Below are 20,655 nucleotides of genomic sequence, written 5' to 3' on the forward strand. Positions count from 1 at the left end.
GAGAACTGCATCGTTTTTATAGACACCAAGCCTCTGTGTTTAGCTTTGGTGCGAGTCGTACGTATCTTTATCTAAGGTAAACATGCTCAAGGGGCAAACCTCGTATTTATGTACAACGTCACAGCGAGCAAGCGTTGATTCCCATTGTACAGAACCTGTATCTGATCTCGGTAGTAATGGGAGCGAACCATTGCTTGCAGTCAGTGTTTACAATTGCGTATTTACATAAATGAAGATCTCACCCCCACTCGATATAAACTGATGCATTACATAAAGCAATTTCCACAAGTCGAAGCTTCAGGGACATCGTATGGAAGAATAAGTGTCAAAATTAAGGGAAGATGGCTTCAAATCGAATCACCCGACGACTTGCTTCATACAGAACTGGACATTGATTGGGACACTGTTGAAAAAATTTATAACAGTTAAGTTTTTTGTAAAAAATTTGTGTTTATATTTCTTTTACAATTAAGCAATGGATTCCAACAACCAACAGTTAAACATAAGCAATCAAGAAATAACACTTATAAGAAACAAGGCATTCCAAAATATAGCCCTGTGTCAAACCCAAACAACCCAGGAATTCAACCAATTAACCTCAAAACATAGACAACTAACAATTCTGCATTGCAATATACGAAGCCTGGCAAAAAATAAACATAAGCTTGAAGAACTATTGGCAGAAATGACATTTCCCCCATCTTTAATCTTAATATCAGAAACCAAAATAAATACAGAACAGGTACCTTATGACACCGATATAAGTGGATACTCATTTTACCACACAGTTTCCCCCACAAAGGCAGGAGGTGTTGCAATCTATGTTCAGAAACAATTGTCAGTTAATTTACGAAACGACCTGCATATCAACACCCTACATCAATGTGAATACATGTGGATAGACGTAAAGCACCTTGGAAAAACTATAGTTATAGGAGTTATTTATCGTCATCCAAGTCCAGACTTTAAGGATTTTGAAATAGGAATTGCTCAATGTCTAGATAAAATTCAAAAGAAAAATAACACATATTACGTTGGGGGAGACATAAATATAAACCTAAAAAACATCAATAACTCACAAAAAATTAAGAATTATGTAAACATACTGCATGCCACAGGCTGCAATATCCCCATTACCCAAGCAACAAGATACAGCTTACACAGTCAACCATCAATTTTAGATCACTTTTACACAAACTCAACACATAAGATATCACCAGCAATCATTAAATATAACATTTCAGACCATCTTCCAATCCTTTTAAAAATGGACCACCCAACATATGTTAAAACAAATCAAAATCCACTGCTCACAAGAACACTGCAATATTTTCACACTGGAGGAATTTTTAGCTGATCTTGATGAAAGGTTATACTTCGAATTACAAAATACCACAAGTACAACCACACAAGACCTGGAAAACAATTTTAACATGTTTATTAAAATATTTGCATCTACCTTACAACAACATGCACCATTACGCCCCCTTTCCAGACGAGAAACCAAATTACACCAAAAGCCATGGATAACAAAAGGCATTCTCATATCAATTAAAACAAAAAACAAACTTTTTCGAAAATGCTACAATAGAAACAATTACAACAAATTACACAAATACAAAACATACAGTAACAAATTAACACACATTAAAGAGCTTGCAAAACAACAATACTTCCACAATAAATTTCAAAAAAGTAAAACTTCAAAACAAACATGGAATACAATTAAAGAAATCCTAAATAATAAGACTTATCAAACAGCCATCAACAATGTTACAAGAAATGGAAAAACGTATCTAGATAATTATGACATAGCTACACAAATGAATCAACATTTTGTGACTGTAGGAAAAAATGTAGCTGAAAAAATTCAAACAACACCCACTAAAGTCGACACATTTTTGAATCACCCCTGTACCAACTCCTTTTTTCTAGCACCCATAACTGAATTAGATGTGAAACACCAGATACAATTACTAGATTGTAAAAAAGCACAGGGCCCTCACCACATTCCTATTAAGTTTATTAAATTAGCAACTGAAGTGATAACACCATATTTAACATACCTATTTAATGAATGTATAAATATATTTCATATTCCTAAGTGTTTAAAAATAAGCCATATTACACCAATACCTAAGATAAAAAATCCAACAATGTGTTCACACTACAGACCAATTTCCATGACCCCAATTTTTTGTAAAATATTCGAAAAGATCCTTACAGTGCAACTTCTAAAATTTTTACAAAAACATAACACTATATCTGGACACCAATTTGGATTTCGACAAAAACATTCTACTGACCTTCTTACAACTGACTTACATGAAAACATTTTGAACAGTTTGGACCATCATGAACACCAGTGCACTATTTTCATGGATTTATCAAAAGCCTTCGATACCATAGATCACCAAATCCTTAAACAAAAATTGCATCATTATGGCATTAGAGGGGGACCATTAGACCTAATTGATAGCTTCATTTCTGACAGACAACAATACACTAAAATCAACAACATCCTATCAACAGCAGCAACACCAACGCATGGCTTACCTCAGGGCAGTATCTTGTCACCTTTATTGTTCCAACTTTATGTTAATGATCTCCCCCAATGCACCAAACTACAGAGTCGAATGTTTGCAGATGACACCATATTTTTTGATTCGGACAAAACAATTCTAAATTTACAAAAAAAAATACAAACTGGGATAACACAGGCAGACATATGGATGAGATGTAATAAACTGTCACTTAATTATTTAAAAACAAATTACATGATATTTCATTACACCCGACCACCAGACTCTCAAATATTCTCAATTAAAATTGGCAACCATACTATCTCCCAAACCGAAACAGTAAAATATTTGGGACTATCGATTGATGATAAACTTAGTTGGAAAACCCACATATCACTGACATCATCAAAAATATCCAAATCAGTTGGAATTTTAGCAAAAATTAAAAAATATGTCAACCAACCCTCTCATATTGTATTATACACTCATCCACTGCCACCTCCAGTATTGTGTAATCAATTGGGGCCGTGCGTATCCCACAGAACTGAACCATATTCAAGTCCTTCAGAACAAGGCCATAAGAATAATTTCAAATACCTCCATCGCAACACACATAAAACCTGTTTATCATAAGCTTGGTATTCTACAAATTCATGGCCTGGTTCAATTAGAAATGATTAAATTTCTGTACAAATTCGAAAAAAAACTTCTGCCTTTAGTGTTTGAATCATATTTCACCCCCATCTCCAACATCCACAGCCACAACACGCGACTTTGTCATAACAAAAACTATTTCCATCCCCGCATATACACAAATTCTGGTAAAAAACGCCTTCAATTTTTTGCAGTAAAACTCTGGAGCACAATTCCAAATTCTGCCAAGAAATACTCGTACAACAAATTCACATCATTCATCACAACCCGTCTGCTTAATGAAATGCTTTAATCTCAATTCAAAACAAATGACAATCAACATTCCACAAATACTTCGGTGCCATGGCAACGCTCTTCGCGCACGTGTTGCAGATGAAAAAATCCATTGCTTTAAAATATTAATTCGCAAACAAAGTTGTCAGTATTTGTGTACTGCTTTTTTCATTTGTTTTTGTTGCTATTTATTTATTTTTTCGCTCGTAGTATTACAGTTCCGTTCACTTTCTTGATTCATTATTCACCGATTGTGTGCTTACGTACTATGTTCGTTTATTCTCTCGGTAAATTGGTTACTGACTTTATGCTTGTCATTATTCGATTAACTGTTTATTCATTTACTGCCTAATTTTTTCTCTCTCTTGTTTATTATCTTATTTTTCGCCTAATACTACTGCTTTGAAGGGGTGGCTGACACGTTGACCGTACGGTCCTTCGCTGCCCTGCACTTTGCGTTTTTCATGGATATTTTCGTTGTCATTTTTTCCTCATTTACGTGCAAATACAAACTACCTACCTATCCATCGATAGTTTTGCAAGAAATCCAGACGAAGTATGCATGAATACGCCAACTTTTCCAAAAGGATCTACAATTAATGTTCTTCACACGAGATTTGATGCAGATGAAATGAAAAGATGTTTTCATTCCGATACAAGGTAACATACTCCCTAAGTTGCTGGTCTTATGCAGCGTGGTATGCGTTACACCTTAAGTAAACCAACTTGGCATGCAAGTTAAAAAGGCTAGCAAATATTTTACTTCGATTTAGGTCAGGGGTTCTTAAACTGGGGGGCGCGACATTATTTTATTGCAATGCTTTAAACGACGACATTTAAATCTCAAACACGGTGTTTTAACCTTGCTGCCGCTATTTGTCTAATTCTTTGAAAAATAAATACTAGTCAATGCATCAATAAAAAGCAAATGATCATCTGTCAGTTATTTAATCATAAAAATGCCAACTCGTTCTGTTATTAATTGAGTCACATTGGCAATTGTGATGCAACAATTGTCATTGTAAAATAGTAATTGTGCTAGTTCGTTTACTGTTCATTATTCGGTTATGAATTTTGACTGCACTGAGAGTGAGACGGTTTAAGCTTTAAGACAAGATGAGCATTAAAAAGAGAAAGTACATGGAGGAGTGTTTGCAGTTTGGTTTTACTCAAGCTACAGTAAATGGCCAAGCTGTGTCACAGTGTGTAACATGTTTTGAAAATTTGAGCAATGATGCACTGCGGCCAAGTCGTTTGAAACGCCATCTTGAAACAAAGCACTCTGGACTGAAAGACAAACCATTAGCGTATTTTCAAGCCAAAGGGACTCTTTTAGGAAAATGAGAATTGCAGGAGGGGAGAACTTTCGCCAATCGTCATCTGGTGAAGTAGTAGAAGCGTCGTTTGAAATAGCTTACATAATTACCCTGGCAAAGAAACCCCACAATATTGGGGAAACTTTAATTAAACCATGTATGCTAAAGGCAGCCGGTCTTGTGTTAGGGGAGACAAACCGCAAGAAGCTGGCAAAAATTTCTTTGTCAGATTCTACAATTAAAGCTCGTATCGATGAAATTGCAGAGGATATTGAAGTTCAAGTTCTTAAGAAGATGCACGCGTCACCATACTTTGTATTCAATGTGACGAGACCACCGATGTTGCCCAATTGTCTCAGCTAATGGTTTACGTTCGTTCGCTATGTCGGAACTACCACGATTGAGGAGGAAATGTTGCTGTGTAAACCGCTAGCAACAACTACCAAAGCAGAAGATGTGTATGAAAAAGTTGCCTTTTACTTTGGTCACAATTCCCTGAAATGGGACAAACTGGTAGGTGTTTGCACTGATGGTGCGCCTGCAATGCTGTGTTCGCGAAGCGGATTTATTACAAGAATGAAGCGAAACAACCCAAACATTGTTGGCACTCACTGCGTGATCCACCGAGAAGCTTTAGCATCGAAGACTCTACCTGCTGCATTAAACAACAAGTTAGCAACTGTCATAAAGATTGTTAACTTCGTCAAAGCAAGTGCTGTAAACTCGAGATTGTTTGCTAAGCTGTGCAATGATTTGGAATCCGATCACAAGGCTGCTGCTGTTTCATACTGCCGTTCGTTGGTTATCGAAAGGGAATATGCTAGCTCGTGTTTATAAAAATGAGAGAAGTAAAGCTATTTCTCGAAGATCAGGGGAAACAGGATCTCTTGGTTTTCTTTACTTCAGAGGGGTTTCAATTGTCATTGGTATATCTGGTTGACGTTTTTAAAGCGCTTAATGTGCTCAACCGGACCCTACAAGGCAAAAACACCACGAGAATAGATAATTTTGATGCCATACGTGCTTTTATAGCGAAGCTAGGGCTGTGACTTCGTCGAGTTCAGCAGGGAAACGCTGCATCATTCGCAAACTTAGATGCAGCCCTTGAACAAAATAGTGTTACACTGGAGGGCGAGCTCAAAAAGGAAATTGAAGCACATCTTCAGATTTTGAAAGAGGAATTTGAACGGTACTTTCCGGAACTTACCACCACGGAATTGTCGGATTGGAAGCTGACTCGAAATCCTTTTCGCCTCGGTGAAGACCTTGTATGTGAAAGTTTGCAAGAAGAATTTTTGGATTTGAAATACAATTCCACAGCAAAGGATGACTTTGAAGCTCTTACTGATTTTTAGGCAAAATATGCGTGCGTTTATAACAATGTTGGTAACGTAGCGCTGCGCACCCTCCTTCCGTTTTCAGCAACTTATTTGTGTGAAACTGTTTTTTCTACACTTGTTAGTGTAAAGACAAACGCTCGAAACAAACTTGACTGTGAAGCTGACCTTCGATGTGCTTTGAGTTCAACGAAACCAAGAATTAAACAACTGGATTCAAAAAAACAACCTCATCCTTCTTATTAATACTTTTAAGTAACCGATGTTGATAATAAACAAAAATGATGCCTTTTTGACTTGAATTTATTCAGAGGGGGCGTGAGATTTAATAAAAAGTTTCAAGGGGGGCGCGACCCAAAAAGTTTAAGAACCCCTGATTTATGTATTTTACAATAATTCGAAATCCATGGGACAAATTTTTTTCTTCTTATAACATTTTCTCAAAACTAATAACGCGTACGTTCCACTGCGACCATATGCCATCAATATACGTCAATCAGGGTGCAGAGGCCGACACTGCTCAATTCTTTTCAAGGGCTGTATTATTGCTCAATTCGTCGGTTCCTTTTTATTTCAGGTGAGTTTTGCGCCGATGCGGTGAACAAATTGTTTGAATACGATGAAATTACTTGTGGATCTGTCACAAACACTGGATTAAAATAAAACCTACTTTTTGTACAGATACCGAAATTCTCAATCATACGATATAGGACTCGATGTTGGAAGATGACAAAGAAATTAAAAGACAGTCACGAGAATTGGATAAAAACATGGATCTAGTAATGCTACTTGAATATCTTGAGCAGTCTCTAATACTATTTGTCTTAATGAAACGTTTCAACTTCAATAGCTTTGTTTCCATCCGACGCATTTTTGAAATTAGTTATCAAACGATTTGCTGCTAATCATAAAAGATAATTGAGTATATTGCCCGAAAATAATATTTTGATGTTAAACTCTGGGATGTTTCAAATCAAAAAATGTTTTTGTGTTAGGATTTACTCTGTTGCGATTGGGATATTGTAAGCAATATTTTTGAAGAGAAAAAAAGAAATTACAATCGAAAATCCCTAATTGATGAACAGGAGAAGAAAAACTATCAGCAACTCTATAACATTGTACGTAAGAACAAAAAAAGTTTTGTAATACTATCTCTGACATCCGATATTTGTACTTTACTGTTACTCGCTTCACAAAAACGCTTCTACTCTTCAAATTACATGCAACGGCGGAAGTGATAAACTGCTACTGTTGTTTAAGAAGAGTCAAGCGACTCAGTTTTAGAACTAAATGCCGTTTTTTACCGAAGTTCGTTGGCAAGGTTCCCTGTAACGTAGTGTTTGTTAACGGTTTCTTTTTGTTTCAGAACATTGCACTTTACGATTACTTTAACAAAACCTTCTGGAAACGCGTTGACGCTTACGGACGGGATAAAATGGCAAAGGATTTGAAAATACTACGCCATAGACAAAATAAGCAGTCACCTGTGAAACCTAATCGTTTACCGCCTCGTGTAATTATAGACTCCTCACTAAAAGCGGAGTTGCAAAATTATATGTTCGAAAATAGCGGAAAATGCATGCTCCCCGGTTGGAAAGAGTCTATGTACATTCCTTAGATTAGAGGTCGGCAACTTTTGCCACCGCGGCTCTTTTTTATCCACACCACAGAGCGTTAAACAGAAAAAGTTTATACAAGAAAAGTTATAAAATAAAGATTTAAGTGAGAAACTGTACACACGAAATTGTAATTTGGCAAACTATTTTTTTGCATCATGTACGTTTCTTTTTGCTCGATTGTATTCCAATTCGACGCAACGTCATTTTTGCACTCTAATTACAAACCCAAATACTTTTCTAAACTTTTATTTGGTTTTGGTTACTAATTTGATGCTTCGAAATGTTACGATGTAGTAAAAGAACCCCAACCTCTCGTTTGTCGTTTATAACTGTGCTTTGAAACCAAGTGAGCAGGGAAAGTCATCAAAAGCAAGAAGTAAGCAAAACGCCGTGGTATCACTAAAAGGATAACTAAAATGGCTCCGCATTCTTCATACATGCTGTCACAAAGCAATAGAAACAGCAAACTACAAAAGGATAAGCTGCACTGGTAGCAAAAATGCCTGTCGTGTTAAACTGTTTCGCCGTCTTTGCATCGCAAAGCTGACAGCATGGCCTTTTTTTTCTTCAGTTCAATAAACAGGAAGCTGGCTTGCTGTAACACACTCGCAACGTATTGTTCTATACGGGAAGAATCCCTTACTCTCGTGTGATTAACCAAGAGTGAATGTTAAAGCTGCAGCAAACCCTGATGTGATAGTCCCATCGCACTGATACTGTCTTATCGTCTCCATATTGCTGGATAAATTGCGTGTACTCTCTGGCGGGAAACGGGTCGCAGAAGAGACATTCTATAGTTTGATCGTTCTGCTTAAAATCGACGAACCGCAGAGATTTTATACACGGCTGTTGTTTTAAAATCCACAAGCCAAAAAAATCACAGCCCCAAGTTGAATGTGGATCAAAATTTGCCACCATGTCATTACTCAACATATAAACCGTTAACAGTTTTGTTGCCTTGGTCCAATATTTAAATGTTTATTGTAAAGGTGGCAGTGAGTGCAGTCTTTGTGGGCAATTTTTGCAAAAAAACAAATTATTATTTCATGGTTCAAAATAGTAGTACGTTAGTGATGTAAAGCCCTACGCGTTAGTATGGCAGCAAGTTTAAAAAGCATTTAAAAAGATTTCATGAACTCGGTCTTCAGCAACTAAACTTCAAAAAAATATAGTTGTGGAAAACATGTTCTTCTCCTAAGCCTGCTATTTCATAGTAGCCGCCAAGCAACATATGACGTTTGTACAATTTGCTACTGTACAATCGGAAGTAATTCAGTTGCCCGTTTCTGACCACACTTAAGGCCCGTTTACACTATGCTTAGAGGCGCCTAACCTTACCTTGCAACCCCTTGCGTTTACACTGCGACTTTCGGTGCGTACCTAAGTGTACTAAATAATGTATTCGACGTTTTTTTTTAGCTCCCAGCAACTGTTGATGACCATAAATCACAACATAAATTTATTGTTGCCTATTTTAGATCGAAAAAACTTTGTATCAATCTAAATTACATCATATTTTGTTGGTAAACAAGATTGTGCATAGTGGTAATCATACAGGATTGTTTAGGATGTTGTTGCATAGATTGGTGGCATATTTATCTTACTTTTATGTTTCTATAACATGTAGTCCACTGTGCCAGGGTAAATGTACATTTTAAATGCAATTAATTTTAAAATAATATTTAAACCCAACATGCAATGATAATCATAAAAATGAAACAAACAAACTTACGCAGGTTCGAGCGAGCGCGATACGCATAGTGTAAACGGGCCTTTAGTCCCGAAAGCATAGTAAAGAAATACCTATTAAACTCTGGTAGACGATGATAGTTTGCTTTATATATGGCCATGTGCCTGCTATACACAAGTCGATCATTTTGAGGTGTTAACTCAGTATAGCTTTATTATGACACTTGTTAAATTTACCTCTAAGTAGATCTCCCGAATCTGTTTAAGGTGCTATATAATAACAGAAAAATGAGCAAGAGAAATTATTTAACCGCCTTTACCTTCATGAAGTCAACTGTAGGATTTTAGGTGATTTTTACGACTTAATTAAATGTTTCGGTTTCGGCCCGAACTTTTTGGCTGTAAGTCAGTGCGGTTGTTTTGATAAATAGTTTCTGTAGCGATAAACGCATCATACTAAACTGGTAACATACAAACAAAATTCAAATAAGTTCGTTCAACAACAAACAAAGGCAAAAATAAGATTTTACAGAATGCAAATCCTAATACACTTTTGGCGAAAAATTGTAAATTTTTACAAAAGTTTCGGAAACTTCGCTGACAATTAAATCGCCCAAATTTGTCGCAGTGACGTCATGAGGTCTCCATAGCTTGTGGTAACGCTTGGTTAATGTCGCTGCCCTGAACTCGCAATCAGAGTTGAACTGCAAAACTCGGCGATTCCCCACATCACAAATAAACACGTTGTCATTACAGTCACACATGAAGCCGGCCGGGTACTTCATCTCGTACCCACAACCGCTTAGGGGGCGGTTTAGGTGTGTAGGGTTTCCATAAGGGTCAAAAACTACAACCTGGTTTGGCACCACCACGTGGTCTTTACTGTTGCAGCAAATCCGCAGGAGGTCGCCCTTGATGCCCGGATTAAAACTTTCCAAGAGTCTGCCATCTTTTGAACACGTAGAAATACGCATCTTGCGTCTGCATGACAAAAAAATCAAATATTCAACCTAATCTTTCTACCGGTTTGAGAACATGCAATAATGTTACGTTATAAGTTCAACATTCTTTACAAATCATTCTTATATTCGTTACCCAGACTTATAGATGGGCTGAGTTTATATTTCTCCTATTCACTGGCCTGTTACCATTACAACTAAAATTAAAAAATACTAAGAATAATATTTAGCAAGTGCACAAACTTAATGGAATGTGTTCTTAATTTGAACATGTCAATAGCAACGATTCGGTCCATATTGACTACAGTGATACAAGATGTTGAACCGATCACACCCGGTCCGAAGCTGCTTATTTTTCGGCCTTCGGTTGAGAAAATCCCAATCCTCGAAGTCCTGTCAAAACCAACGCAATTAATACATAAGTTCCCGTTCCTCAAAACCTGAACACCTTGCGCTTGGAAGTTAAATCCTTCCTTAGTGGTCGGAAAGGAACTTCTGTAAAGAGAGAATGCGAGACCAAGACCATACATTTTTGTTAAATTAATTCTTTTTTTTACACCAACAATTAACAACTGAGGAATTAGAGTTCGTAATTATCGTAATCTTCAGTTTTTTTGAACATAGCTACTCACATTGGTTTTCGCTTTAACAGGTCAATAACCTGTACGCGTTTGTTCCAAAGGTCACATACATACAGGATTTTGCCTTCCTTGCTAGTGGTAAAATGTTGTATCCAGCCCCCGAACTGACCTGGGGCCTTTCCTTTTCTCCCCACCTATAAAGTGTGTGTGGTTTAAGTTAAACTAAGCAACTTAACTAGAAGGGTGCCTTAGCACATATTGCCATTGCACATACACTGTGACCTATTTCTTAACAGAACAACCAACACCTACAAATGGTACACTCTACAAACTTTCCAAATTTCATTTAATTCATACATTGTTTAAAAAATTAAACCATTTTGGGGGCTAGTGGGGTAAATGTTGGGGCAACAGGGTTAAACACAACGTTCTACACCTATAAATGGCACACTGTACAAGCTATGTAAATTTACTTCAATTCTGACATTGTTTACAAAATGGACCCATTTTGGGAGGCTAGTGGGGTAAATGTTGGGGCTACAGGGTTACAACAACCATAAATAGCACACTCTATAAGCTGTCTAAATTTCATCAAACTCTGACAATGTTACAGGGTTAAACACAACAATTGACACATATAAATGACAAATTCTGCAAGCTTTTCAAATTTCACTAAATTCCGACACCGTTTAAAAAACTCACCCATTTTAGGGGGTCAGTGGGGTAACCGACAGGGTTTAACACCCAAAAGTATAAAATATGAAACCACGATGATTTTATCCAAATCCAACAATATTAAAATTCTGACCATTAGAGGTGTTATGAGCAAAATTTTATCCAAATCCAACAATGTTCAAAATTCTGACCATTAGAGGTGTTATGAGCAACGCTCCTCAATCCTTCTGTGTGAAAACGTCCAGCAAGTAATGAACAAACACAAGCACCACGTGTGCTGTTGCCTTTATTATACCATTACACCACACAAGTCTTTCGTTTGTGGTGCGCAGCAACATACAAAAATGTTTACATTTTGGGGTGTAGCGAGGTAAATACTGGGGTTATCAAGTCAAACGAAACACAGGACACATCTACATGACCATATCTACCATCTGTGAAAGTTTCATCCAAATCCATCAAAGAGTTGATGCCAAAAGTGCATGGACAAACTTCGGCGGAAAAAAGAGAAAAAAAAACTGAGTGAAATCAAGATGCGTCCCCTTCAGGGAAGGGGACCAATTATAATGCAAACTCCACATCAATAATTTTGCATTAGCGAAAGTTGGATAGATTTCAATGAACAAAATCAGCAAGATATGGATATGTTTGTCCTACCTCAAAATTGTAATTCACATAACACTGAACAGAAATAGGTTTTGCAGGTGGTATAAGAAGTTTTGAAAAACATTTAGTGAGAAGTCATAACAATATAGTTGCTAGTGAGGACATTTCAACTGAGACCAGCGATGCTTTTGATGAAACTGGTAATAATACTCGCGTTGAAGAAGATTTGCCCATATGTTATATTCCAACTGAGGGAGATTTTGTGCGAAACATAATTAAATTGTATCTAAATATCAGAGAAGGGCATGTTCTTCCCAAATCAGCTGCTTCTCATATTATGTCCGAAATTATGGCTAATTTTAGCAGTTTTCACCAATCCATATTTCAAATGTCACAGTTAAGTGTAGATCATACATACTTGGCTGATGAAAATTTTTCTGCTGCTTTGTGGGGAAGGTTACAGTCTGAAAGTGAACTTAAAAATACCCCACTGCAAATTTTGGTTTGATAAACCCATTGGAAGTTGTATTTGGTTCACATAGTTATCAGTATGTTCCTATTTTGGATACTTTGAGACGGTATATCCAGCAACCAGGAATTTACCAAAACATGATAACAGAAAGAAAACACGGTGACAAAAATCTAATTTTTAGCTTTTGTTGTGGAGATTTTTTAAAAGTCATACGTACTTTCAAGGCAACCTAGCCTTTTTAACAATTCACTTGTACTGTGACGAATTGGAACTGTGCAACCCATTGGGCACCTCACGCAAAAAGAATAAGCTTACCTGTTTTTACTTCTTTTTGGGAAATATCTCCAAGTACATATCTTCACTGCATCACATATTTTTGACCTTAGTTGTCAAAACATATGTGTTGCATCAAACTGGCTATAAACAAGTATTGCAACCACTTTTGAAAGATTTAAATATATTAGAGAGACAAAGCATTAGCTGTAAAATCAATGGTAAATGTCAAACTTATTTTGGAAGTCTTGCAACACTTTCTGCAGACAATTTAGGTGCACATGACATTGGAGACTTTAGAAAATGCTTGTGTAGTGGCATAATTTGCAGATTTTGTATGCGCTCGTATGAAGATATAAAACTTAAATGTCATCCACAAAATTTTACTTTGCGAACATCTGTAGCCCATGAAATTAATGTAAGGGATGTGCAGAATGACAACACACTTTCTGGAGTTGATGGTGTTGTTTCTAATTGCCCTTTAGAATCTGTTATGGGTTTTAGCCCTGTAACATCAATACCTCCAGACATCATGCACGATTGTTTGGAAGCAGGGCTGCCACTGAGAATTTTGCAATATCCCAAGATCCACTACCAAAAAATCCCAAGATTTTTTCAAAAATCCCAAGGTCATAAAAAGTGGTGAAATTGTACACATTTTCGTTTCTTAACACGTTCTTTGCAACTTTATTATAATCTTTGCTATTAGAACATTGATTTGCTTTAATCTCAAAACAATTTTATTCATTTTTTTGTTTCTTATTAAGTCCGAAAAAGTACAAAAATTTTAGTGGTAGTGTATAAGTAATATAACAACAAAAAACGTAATTTGTGGCTGCCTCTGGCAACAGAATCTTTAATAAACATGACACAGCTCAAGTTAGCCTCGTCTAACTTGTACCACGTAAATATGCCCAGAATACGTGGTGACGCGAGTGCATTTTAGGCGCTAAAATGTTACGTCAAGAATATAAACGAATATTGCTGCAAATATACACATATATCTTGCCAACCTGTCTAGAACACCAAATATACGATTTTTTGTAGTTGGCAGTATATTTTTCAAAATGCTTAATTTATTCGTCATCAACGTCTACAGTTAGGATAACTGTCCCGGTTTTTCGTTGTTCTTCCGCTCTTCTTATTTCACTTCTTCTATGGACAATGCCATTTTCCAGTTCTTTTATTAAAAGTTTTGATGGTTCCCAGGTCGTGCAGTTTTGAGAATTTTTTGTGACACATTGTTTGGCAAGTAGCCGGTTTTTTACAGTTTCCACTTTGAGCGCATTGGTTGTTTTTGTTTTAATGCAGTTCACTTGAGAAAAAATTCTCTCAACACAAGCCGAAGAATGCGGCAAAACAGTTAAGAGTACACATAAAAGATGACAGTAAAGGAAATTTACTGTTAACCAAGCCATCCTTGATGTTTCTCAAAGAGTACCAATACCCTGGAACATTTTCAATTTTTTCTGCGAGACTGTTGGCACATAATCTAAAACTTCTCCATTGGTCATCCAGTTCGTTTAACTCACATTCAGATATTAACTTAGGAAATTGGGTAGCTAGTGGAGCAATAGTTAAAGGAGATCGATCAACGTCTCTGGCCAACACTGGGTCCAAAACGTTTAATTTTGCGACAAGGCAGTCCGTGTTTAACGGAAATAAGAATGTTCTTGTATTCCAAAGATACAGAAACAAACAATTTGTGCAGTCTGAAAAATTCAGACTGAAATTCTATGTTCATTTTTATCAACCTTCTGAAGGAGATATTGGAGAAATAGTAGCATATGCTTAGTTCCACAATTAACCAAAGTTTCATGAATTTTGTTCGCTGTATGGGCAGCATTTTGTCTCTTCTCAGTTTCGAAGTAGAGAACTAAGGCGTCATACTGTTCTAAAATTGCCGATATAATTTTTTCTCTCGACAACCATCTGGTTTGTGCAAGTTTTGGAATTTTATGAATAGAAGTGCCAGTTACTTCTTGAATCAATACAAAATCTCTTTCTTTTACCACTTCGAGAAAAATAGGAACTAACATTGGCGAGAAATTCCTCTAAATAACTTGGCAATACACTCACTGCATGACTTGAGCAGAGTGCAAACGAATGGCAGACGCACCCCATCACAAAAACAGACGGAATTTCATCTCGAAGCAGTTTTTGAAAACCACTTTTCACACCCATCATAGTGGAACAATTGTCGCTTCCAAACCCAATGATGTTACTAAGAGGAATGCTTTTCTTTTTCAATAAATCTTTTACGGCAGTAAACAGGCCAATAGCAGTTCCATTTTCGACTGAAATAGTGTCCAACAGCGCATCAGCAACATCTTCAATACTAGTATCAAAGTAACGGACAACTACGGCTAAGATCTGACTAACAGAAATATCCGTGCTCTCATCTATAATAATTGAAAATTTCTGTCGCCTGCATACATCTGTCAGTGACTGGTTTTCATGGAATGCAATGCCATCTTGAATCACATATGAGATCTTAGTTTTCTTCAATGTTATTTTTTTGGCAATCTGACTATCTGGGAAGGCTTTTTTACACATTGCTCCAAAATGGTCAGCACTAACAAAAGGAATGTTATGTTCAGCGAAAAATCCACTAATTAGTAATTCACTTTTTGCTACTTGCTCAGATTCCGCAGATTTTTTCTTTTGTAAGAATTGAGTTATGCCTGCTGATGTAGTTGCAATTTTATAGTTATCCCTATGTTTAACGGAATTTTTGTGTTTCATTAGAGAAGACCGGTTAGCGTTTTTCAGCGTAAAGTGACAACATTTGCAATAACTTGCATCTTTCTTTTCTTCGTCTTGAGTCAGCCAATCTTTATATTCTGGATCACTTAACCAAGCACTGTTAAAAGTTTGCTTATACCACTGACTTTTTTTGATTGGTGGTGTTTCCATTGTGAATCAATCAAAAAATACGCCTTTTCAGTCAACCTATATTCACCAATTGACCACCTTCCTATAAACGTGGTGTGACACAGACAAAGGAGCTGTTATAACAATTATGACGTCAAAAAAACTATAGTACAGACTTAGCTTAAGCAGTTGCAACACAGGGTTTCACGCAAAACGTCGTCTAGCGCAGCGATTTAGTTACCAACTTGAGATAATTAGTGTTGCTAGCAATGTAATATTTTTTTTCCGTAATATAAAAAATCCCAAGATGTCAAAGCTTTTTCCCAAGATCCCAAGCTTCCAACTGAAATCCCAAGATCTTGGGAAAAATCCCAAGGAGTGGCAGCCCTGTTTGGAAGGGGTTATTCCAGCTTTGTTGCAGGCAATATTAAAGCACTTCCACCAAAGTGGGATTCTTTCATACTCCAGTTTTAATGAAAGAGTTCGTGGATTTGCTTTTGGAAAGTCTGATATGGCAAACAAGCCTAGGTGCCTACCTCTGGATGTTGTTCATGCAAATGGAAAAATGTACCTTAATGCAAGTGAAAATTGGTGTTTTTTCCGCCTTTTTTATTTTATGTTGCTGATTTAATCCCTGATGATGATGTGTTTTGGAAGTTATATAGTTCACTCTCAGAATGCATTGATATAAGTTTTGCCCCTGTTGTAACAAAGGAATTGGTACATTATCTTGCAGTCATTGTACCTGAATTTATCACATTAAACCCAAATTTCATTATATGCTTTATTATCCAAACCACATTCTTAACTTTGGTCCATTGTCACATGGTGCATGAGGTTTGAATCATTCCACACAAAACTAAAAAATATTGGAGTAAATCGAAAAACTTTAAAAACATTTGCAAGACTGTAGCTGAGCGCATTCAGTACCGAAAATGTTGGGAACAGTCAAATCGTGTTTTAGGTGAAATTCCAAACATAATTGGGGAAGAAAAAGTTTGTGACAAAGATTTGCCTGTTTCTGTCGTGCAGTTAATAAGAAGTGAGTTTGAAGAATGTAAAAGTGGTCAATCAAGCCAGGGAATTTCAATAAGTGAAGTGAAAAAAAATCAAGTTCCTCGGACGTTTTTATGCAGAAAATGGAATTTTTGTTGTGGATGGTATTCCTTTTTTTGCAAGGGTGAAGGGTATTTAGTTAGTGAAAGAAAAACTGGTCATTCATGGACTTCATTCAGAGACCCTTTCTTTTAACTCGCATTTGCACTGTTATGAAGTAGCAGACAGAGACAACCACCTATTGAACCAGGATCAGAGTTACATTGCTGTTTGGATATGTATGTTTACAAAGAAAAATAAGGGTATGTACACTCTAAAAAAACTTCGCTCATTTCTTCTCCTCGGTGGGACGCGGCGAGCGAAATTTCCGCCTTTCGTCTGGAGAGAAGTGAAATTTTCGCTCAAACCTTTTTTTCGCGGCGAAACGAGAGAACCTTTCTCTCTTTTCGAAATCGCGCGCTCCGCAGCCGACAAAGTGATTGGCTGGCGCAAGCGAGAGGAATGAAATTGAATTATGTCACATGTCCATTCTATTGCGAAAAACTGCGGGAAAGGGTTTTGTGGCGCGAATTACCAAACGAGGCCAAGTTGGGCTTAGACGTTATCACCATAGGCTAGCGTTGCATGCAAAATGTCCAAGGCAGAGATTTCACAGTTTGGCATTGAAGAGCTGCTCCTGTTTCTGAAGGATAAACAGTTAATTGACGATGGTATTGAGGAGAAAATGAGAAGTAAGTCATTTTATTATCTTATACTTATATTATGTGTGTTTTTAGGATTTATTTTGTGGTCTTGTTTTCATTCAAAAGTTTTCAAATATTCATAAAACAAAACAATGAATATTGACAGTTATAATTGTCCTTTCAAATGTGGATTTACTTGCAAAGACATAAAACTACTGTCAAATCATCTTAGACTCCATCATAGCCGTGAGCTTCGGCACATTGATTGTGGACAACAAGGATGTTATTCCACATTTAATTATCTGCGCAATTATACATCTCATTTAAAAAAGTATCATGTGCTATGCACCGACATGCAAAATGAAATATCACCAGGCAGTAGTTCAGAAATAGACACAAGTGTGACAAGTTTGTCTGATGAAGATGAAAATTGCATTAATGAAGGTCAAACTCTACTGGAGACCAATCTGTTGCAATTTCTGTTGGAAATGAGATCAAAACCAGGGATTAATGAATGCACTATTGTGATATTTGTTCAATTTTTAAAGCAATATGCTTGATATGGAAAGTGCAATAACAAAAAGAATTGAAAACCTTCAATCTCTTCTGGATTTGAAGCAAGCTATTCAAAATGTCTTTTGTCAAATTAAAACTACTATAAATCAGATGGACTCGATATACAAGCAAAATAAGTTTTTCAATGAATCTTTGGAAGTAGTTGAACCAACTGAAGTGGCTTTGGGCAGCCGAATTGATTTAAAATACACCAAAGATTTGGAAAAACATATTCCTGTTTCAATAACTGAAACCTTTCAGTATGTTTCCGTTACAAAAGTTTTAAAACAACTGATGAAACAGACAGATTTTGCAACATGGCTAAGTGTAAACAAAACTTCACAGGAACATGGTATGATAAGGTCCTATTTTGATGGTGAAGTGTACAAAAGGCATGCCCTTTTTGCAAGTGACCCACATGCACTACAAATTCAGCTGTATTATGATGATGTAGAGATAGTTAATCCTCTTGGTTCAAAAACAAAAGTGCATGAGTTAGCTTTCTTTTATTACACTATTCAAAACTTTCCTTTGCAATGCAATTCTACTCTAATAAATATATATTTATTGGCAGTAGCACACTCTCTTGATGTCAAAACGTATGGATTTAAAAAAATACTTGCTCCATTTGTTAAAGAAGTTAACGAACTTGAAAGTGAAGAAGGGCTTTTGATCAAATCTAGATGTTTACGGGGAATTGTCACAATGTTGGTTGCAGACTCACTTGCAGCTCATGCAATGCTTGGCTTCCAGTCACCATCAGCAACTAATTTTTGTCGACTATGTTATGCAAGCATAGATGATGCTCAAACTAGTTTTAAACAGTCAAATTTTCACTTAAGGACATCTGATGGTCATGACTTAATTGTTAAAAATGGGCCTCTACCCCAGTGGGGTGTTGCTGGAAGTTCATGTTTGGCAGATTTGAAGTACTTTAACATTACAGAAAATTTTTCACTTGATCCAATGCATGATTTACTGGAGGGTGTGGTCCCAAAGGAAATAAAACTGGTTTTGCATAACTTGGCATTTGTACAAAAAATCATAACAGTTAGCCAAATAAACAACGGGCTTTCTTCCTTCCGATTTGGAGTAATGAAGCAAAAGATAAGCCTTCTCCTAACTTTGCTGAGTACACTCTAAGAAAACTATCAGACTCCGCTTTTCGACAAAAGGCTGCTCAAACATGGTGCTTTATTCGACATTTCCCCCTCATTTTTGGGGACCTGCTAGCAGAAGATGATCCGCTTCTTGATTTAATTTTGCTGCTACTACAAATTATGGAAATTGTGTTTTCATCTGAAGTATCAGTTGGACAGTTTTCAAAAGCCTGTTTCCTGACATAAGACTTATAAACAAACATCATCACATGGTACATTACCCAACTTGCATTCAAATGCTTGGTCCTTTGTCCCTCATGTCGTGCATGCGCTATGAAGCCAAACACAATGTTTTCAAGAAGCATGCTCATGTCATGTGTAACTTTAAAAATGCCACCAAAACTTTAGCAAACAAACATCAACTTCAACAATGTTTCAACTTAACATACTTTAATGGGTTTAAAGCAAAGATAGAAGTAGGGACTGGTAGTGTTGAAGTGGTGGCCAGTCTGAAACATGCCGATCTGCTGTTACAAAAAGTTGGAGATATAACATCAGTTTTTGTTGCAAACAAAATTTCTTTTGGCAGTATTTCCTACAAGCGTAACTTTGTCATTGCCATACATAACACAAATGAAAATTGGCCTGTCTTCGGTAAAATTGTCCAAATGTTCCTATTGCCTGATAATAAAGTGTCATTTTTAGTTTCTATGTTTAAGACACATGGTTTTAATAATCATTATTATGCCTATGCCATTGAACTGTTTAAACCTGAAAAATACATGTGTGTTATGCTTGAAGAACTTGAAAAAGTGCATCCTTATAATCTAAAAGCACCTTATAGCTACACTGGTCAATTACAATATGTGGTCATGAAACATGTATAACAATTGCTTTGCAGAGGAGAAAATTGATGGACAAGCATTTTTAGAACTGGATGAAAGTGAATTTAAAATAATTGGTTTTGATACTGTGGGTCAAAGAAAGACTATTCATCGGTTTATATCTTCTTTGATGGATGAATCTAAAGTTTCCAGTCCAACATCTAAAGACTTTGTAAGAAGCAGTACTTTTTCTGTTTTGGTATTATAGCATTAATAATACTTTAAAATAAAATTTGCTTGTTTGACCCAGTTTTTACATCACAAAGAAATATTTGTTGTTGTAACTGGGGCCTTGGAACAAAACAGTAACAACATGTCTTATCTTTTTTTTTTGGTTACAGTTTGCTGACCTTAAAGACAGAGTACTTGAAAACTCGCGAGGTAGCATCATCATTGATCAATTGAATAAAGATGGCCATTTCACAACACCAAACAAGAAATGTTTTGTCAGCATTTGTACAAACATACTTATCATTATCAACGTGTCTCTGAATTGCGGGGAGAAAAAGCTATAAGTGCATGATTAA

At 36.4% G+C, this 20,655-nt stretch overlaps 2 protein-coding genes across 2 annotated transcripts; both read left to right on the plus strand.

The window, feature by feature from the left end:
• The first annotated feature begins 5,176 nt into the window (after positions 1-5,176).
• LOC145219557 (protein FAM200C-like) lies at positions 5,177-6,120 on the plus strand. Its single transcript, XM_080086904.1, has 2 exons — positions 5,177-5,558; positions 5,861-6,120. Exons 1-2 carry the CDS (start codon positions 5,177-5,179, stop codon positions 6,118-6,120), a joined length of 642 nt encoding a protein of 213 aa, XP_079943030.1.
• An 11,284-nt stretch (positions 6,121-17,404) lies between these two features.
• On the plus strand, positions 17,405-20,643 carry LOC145219558 (uncharacterized). The gene is made up of 3 exons (XM_080086905.1): positions 17,405-17,637; positions 20,146-20,300; positions 20,470-20,643. The coding sequence occupies exons 1-3, from the start codon at positions 17,538-17,540 to the stop codon at positions 20,641-20,643; spliced, it is 429 nt and encodes a 142-aa protein (XP_079943031.1). The 5' UTR covers positions 17,405-17,537.
• The last annotated feature ends 12 nt before the right edge of the window (positions 20,644-20,655 follow it).

The sequence above is a fragment of the Phallusia mammillata genome, chromosome 3 (assembly GCF_965637545.1).
Source record: "Phallusia mammillata chromosome 3, kaPhaMamm4.hap1.1, whole genome shotgun sequence".
Lineage (NCBI taxonomy): Eukaryota > Metazoa > Chordata > Ascidiacea > Phlebobranchia > Ascidiidae > Phallusia > Phallusia mammillata.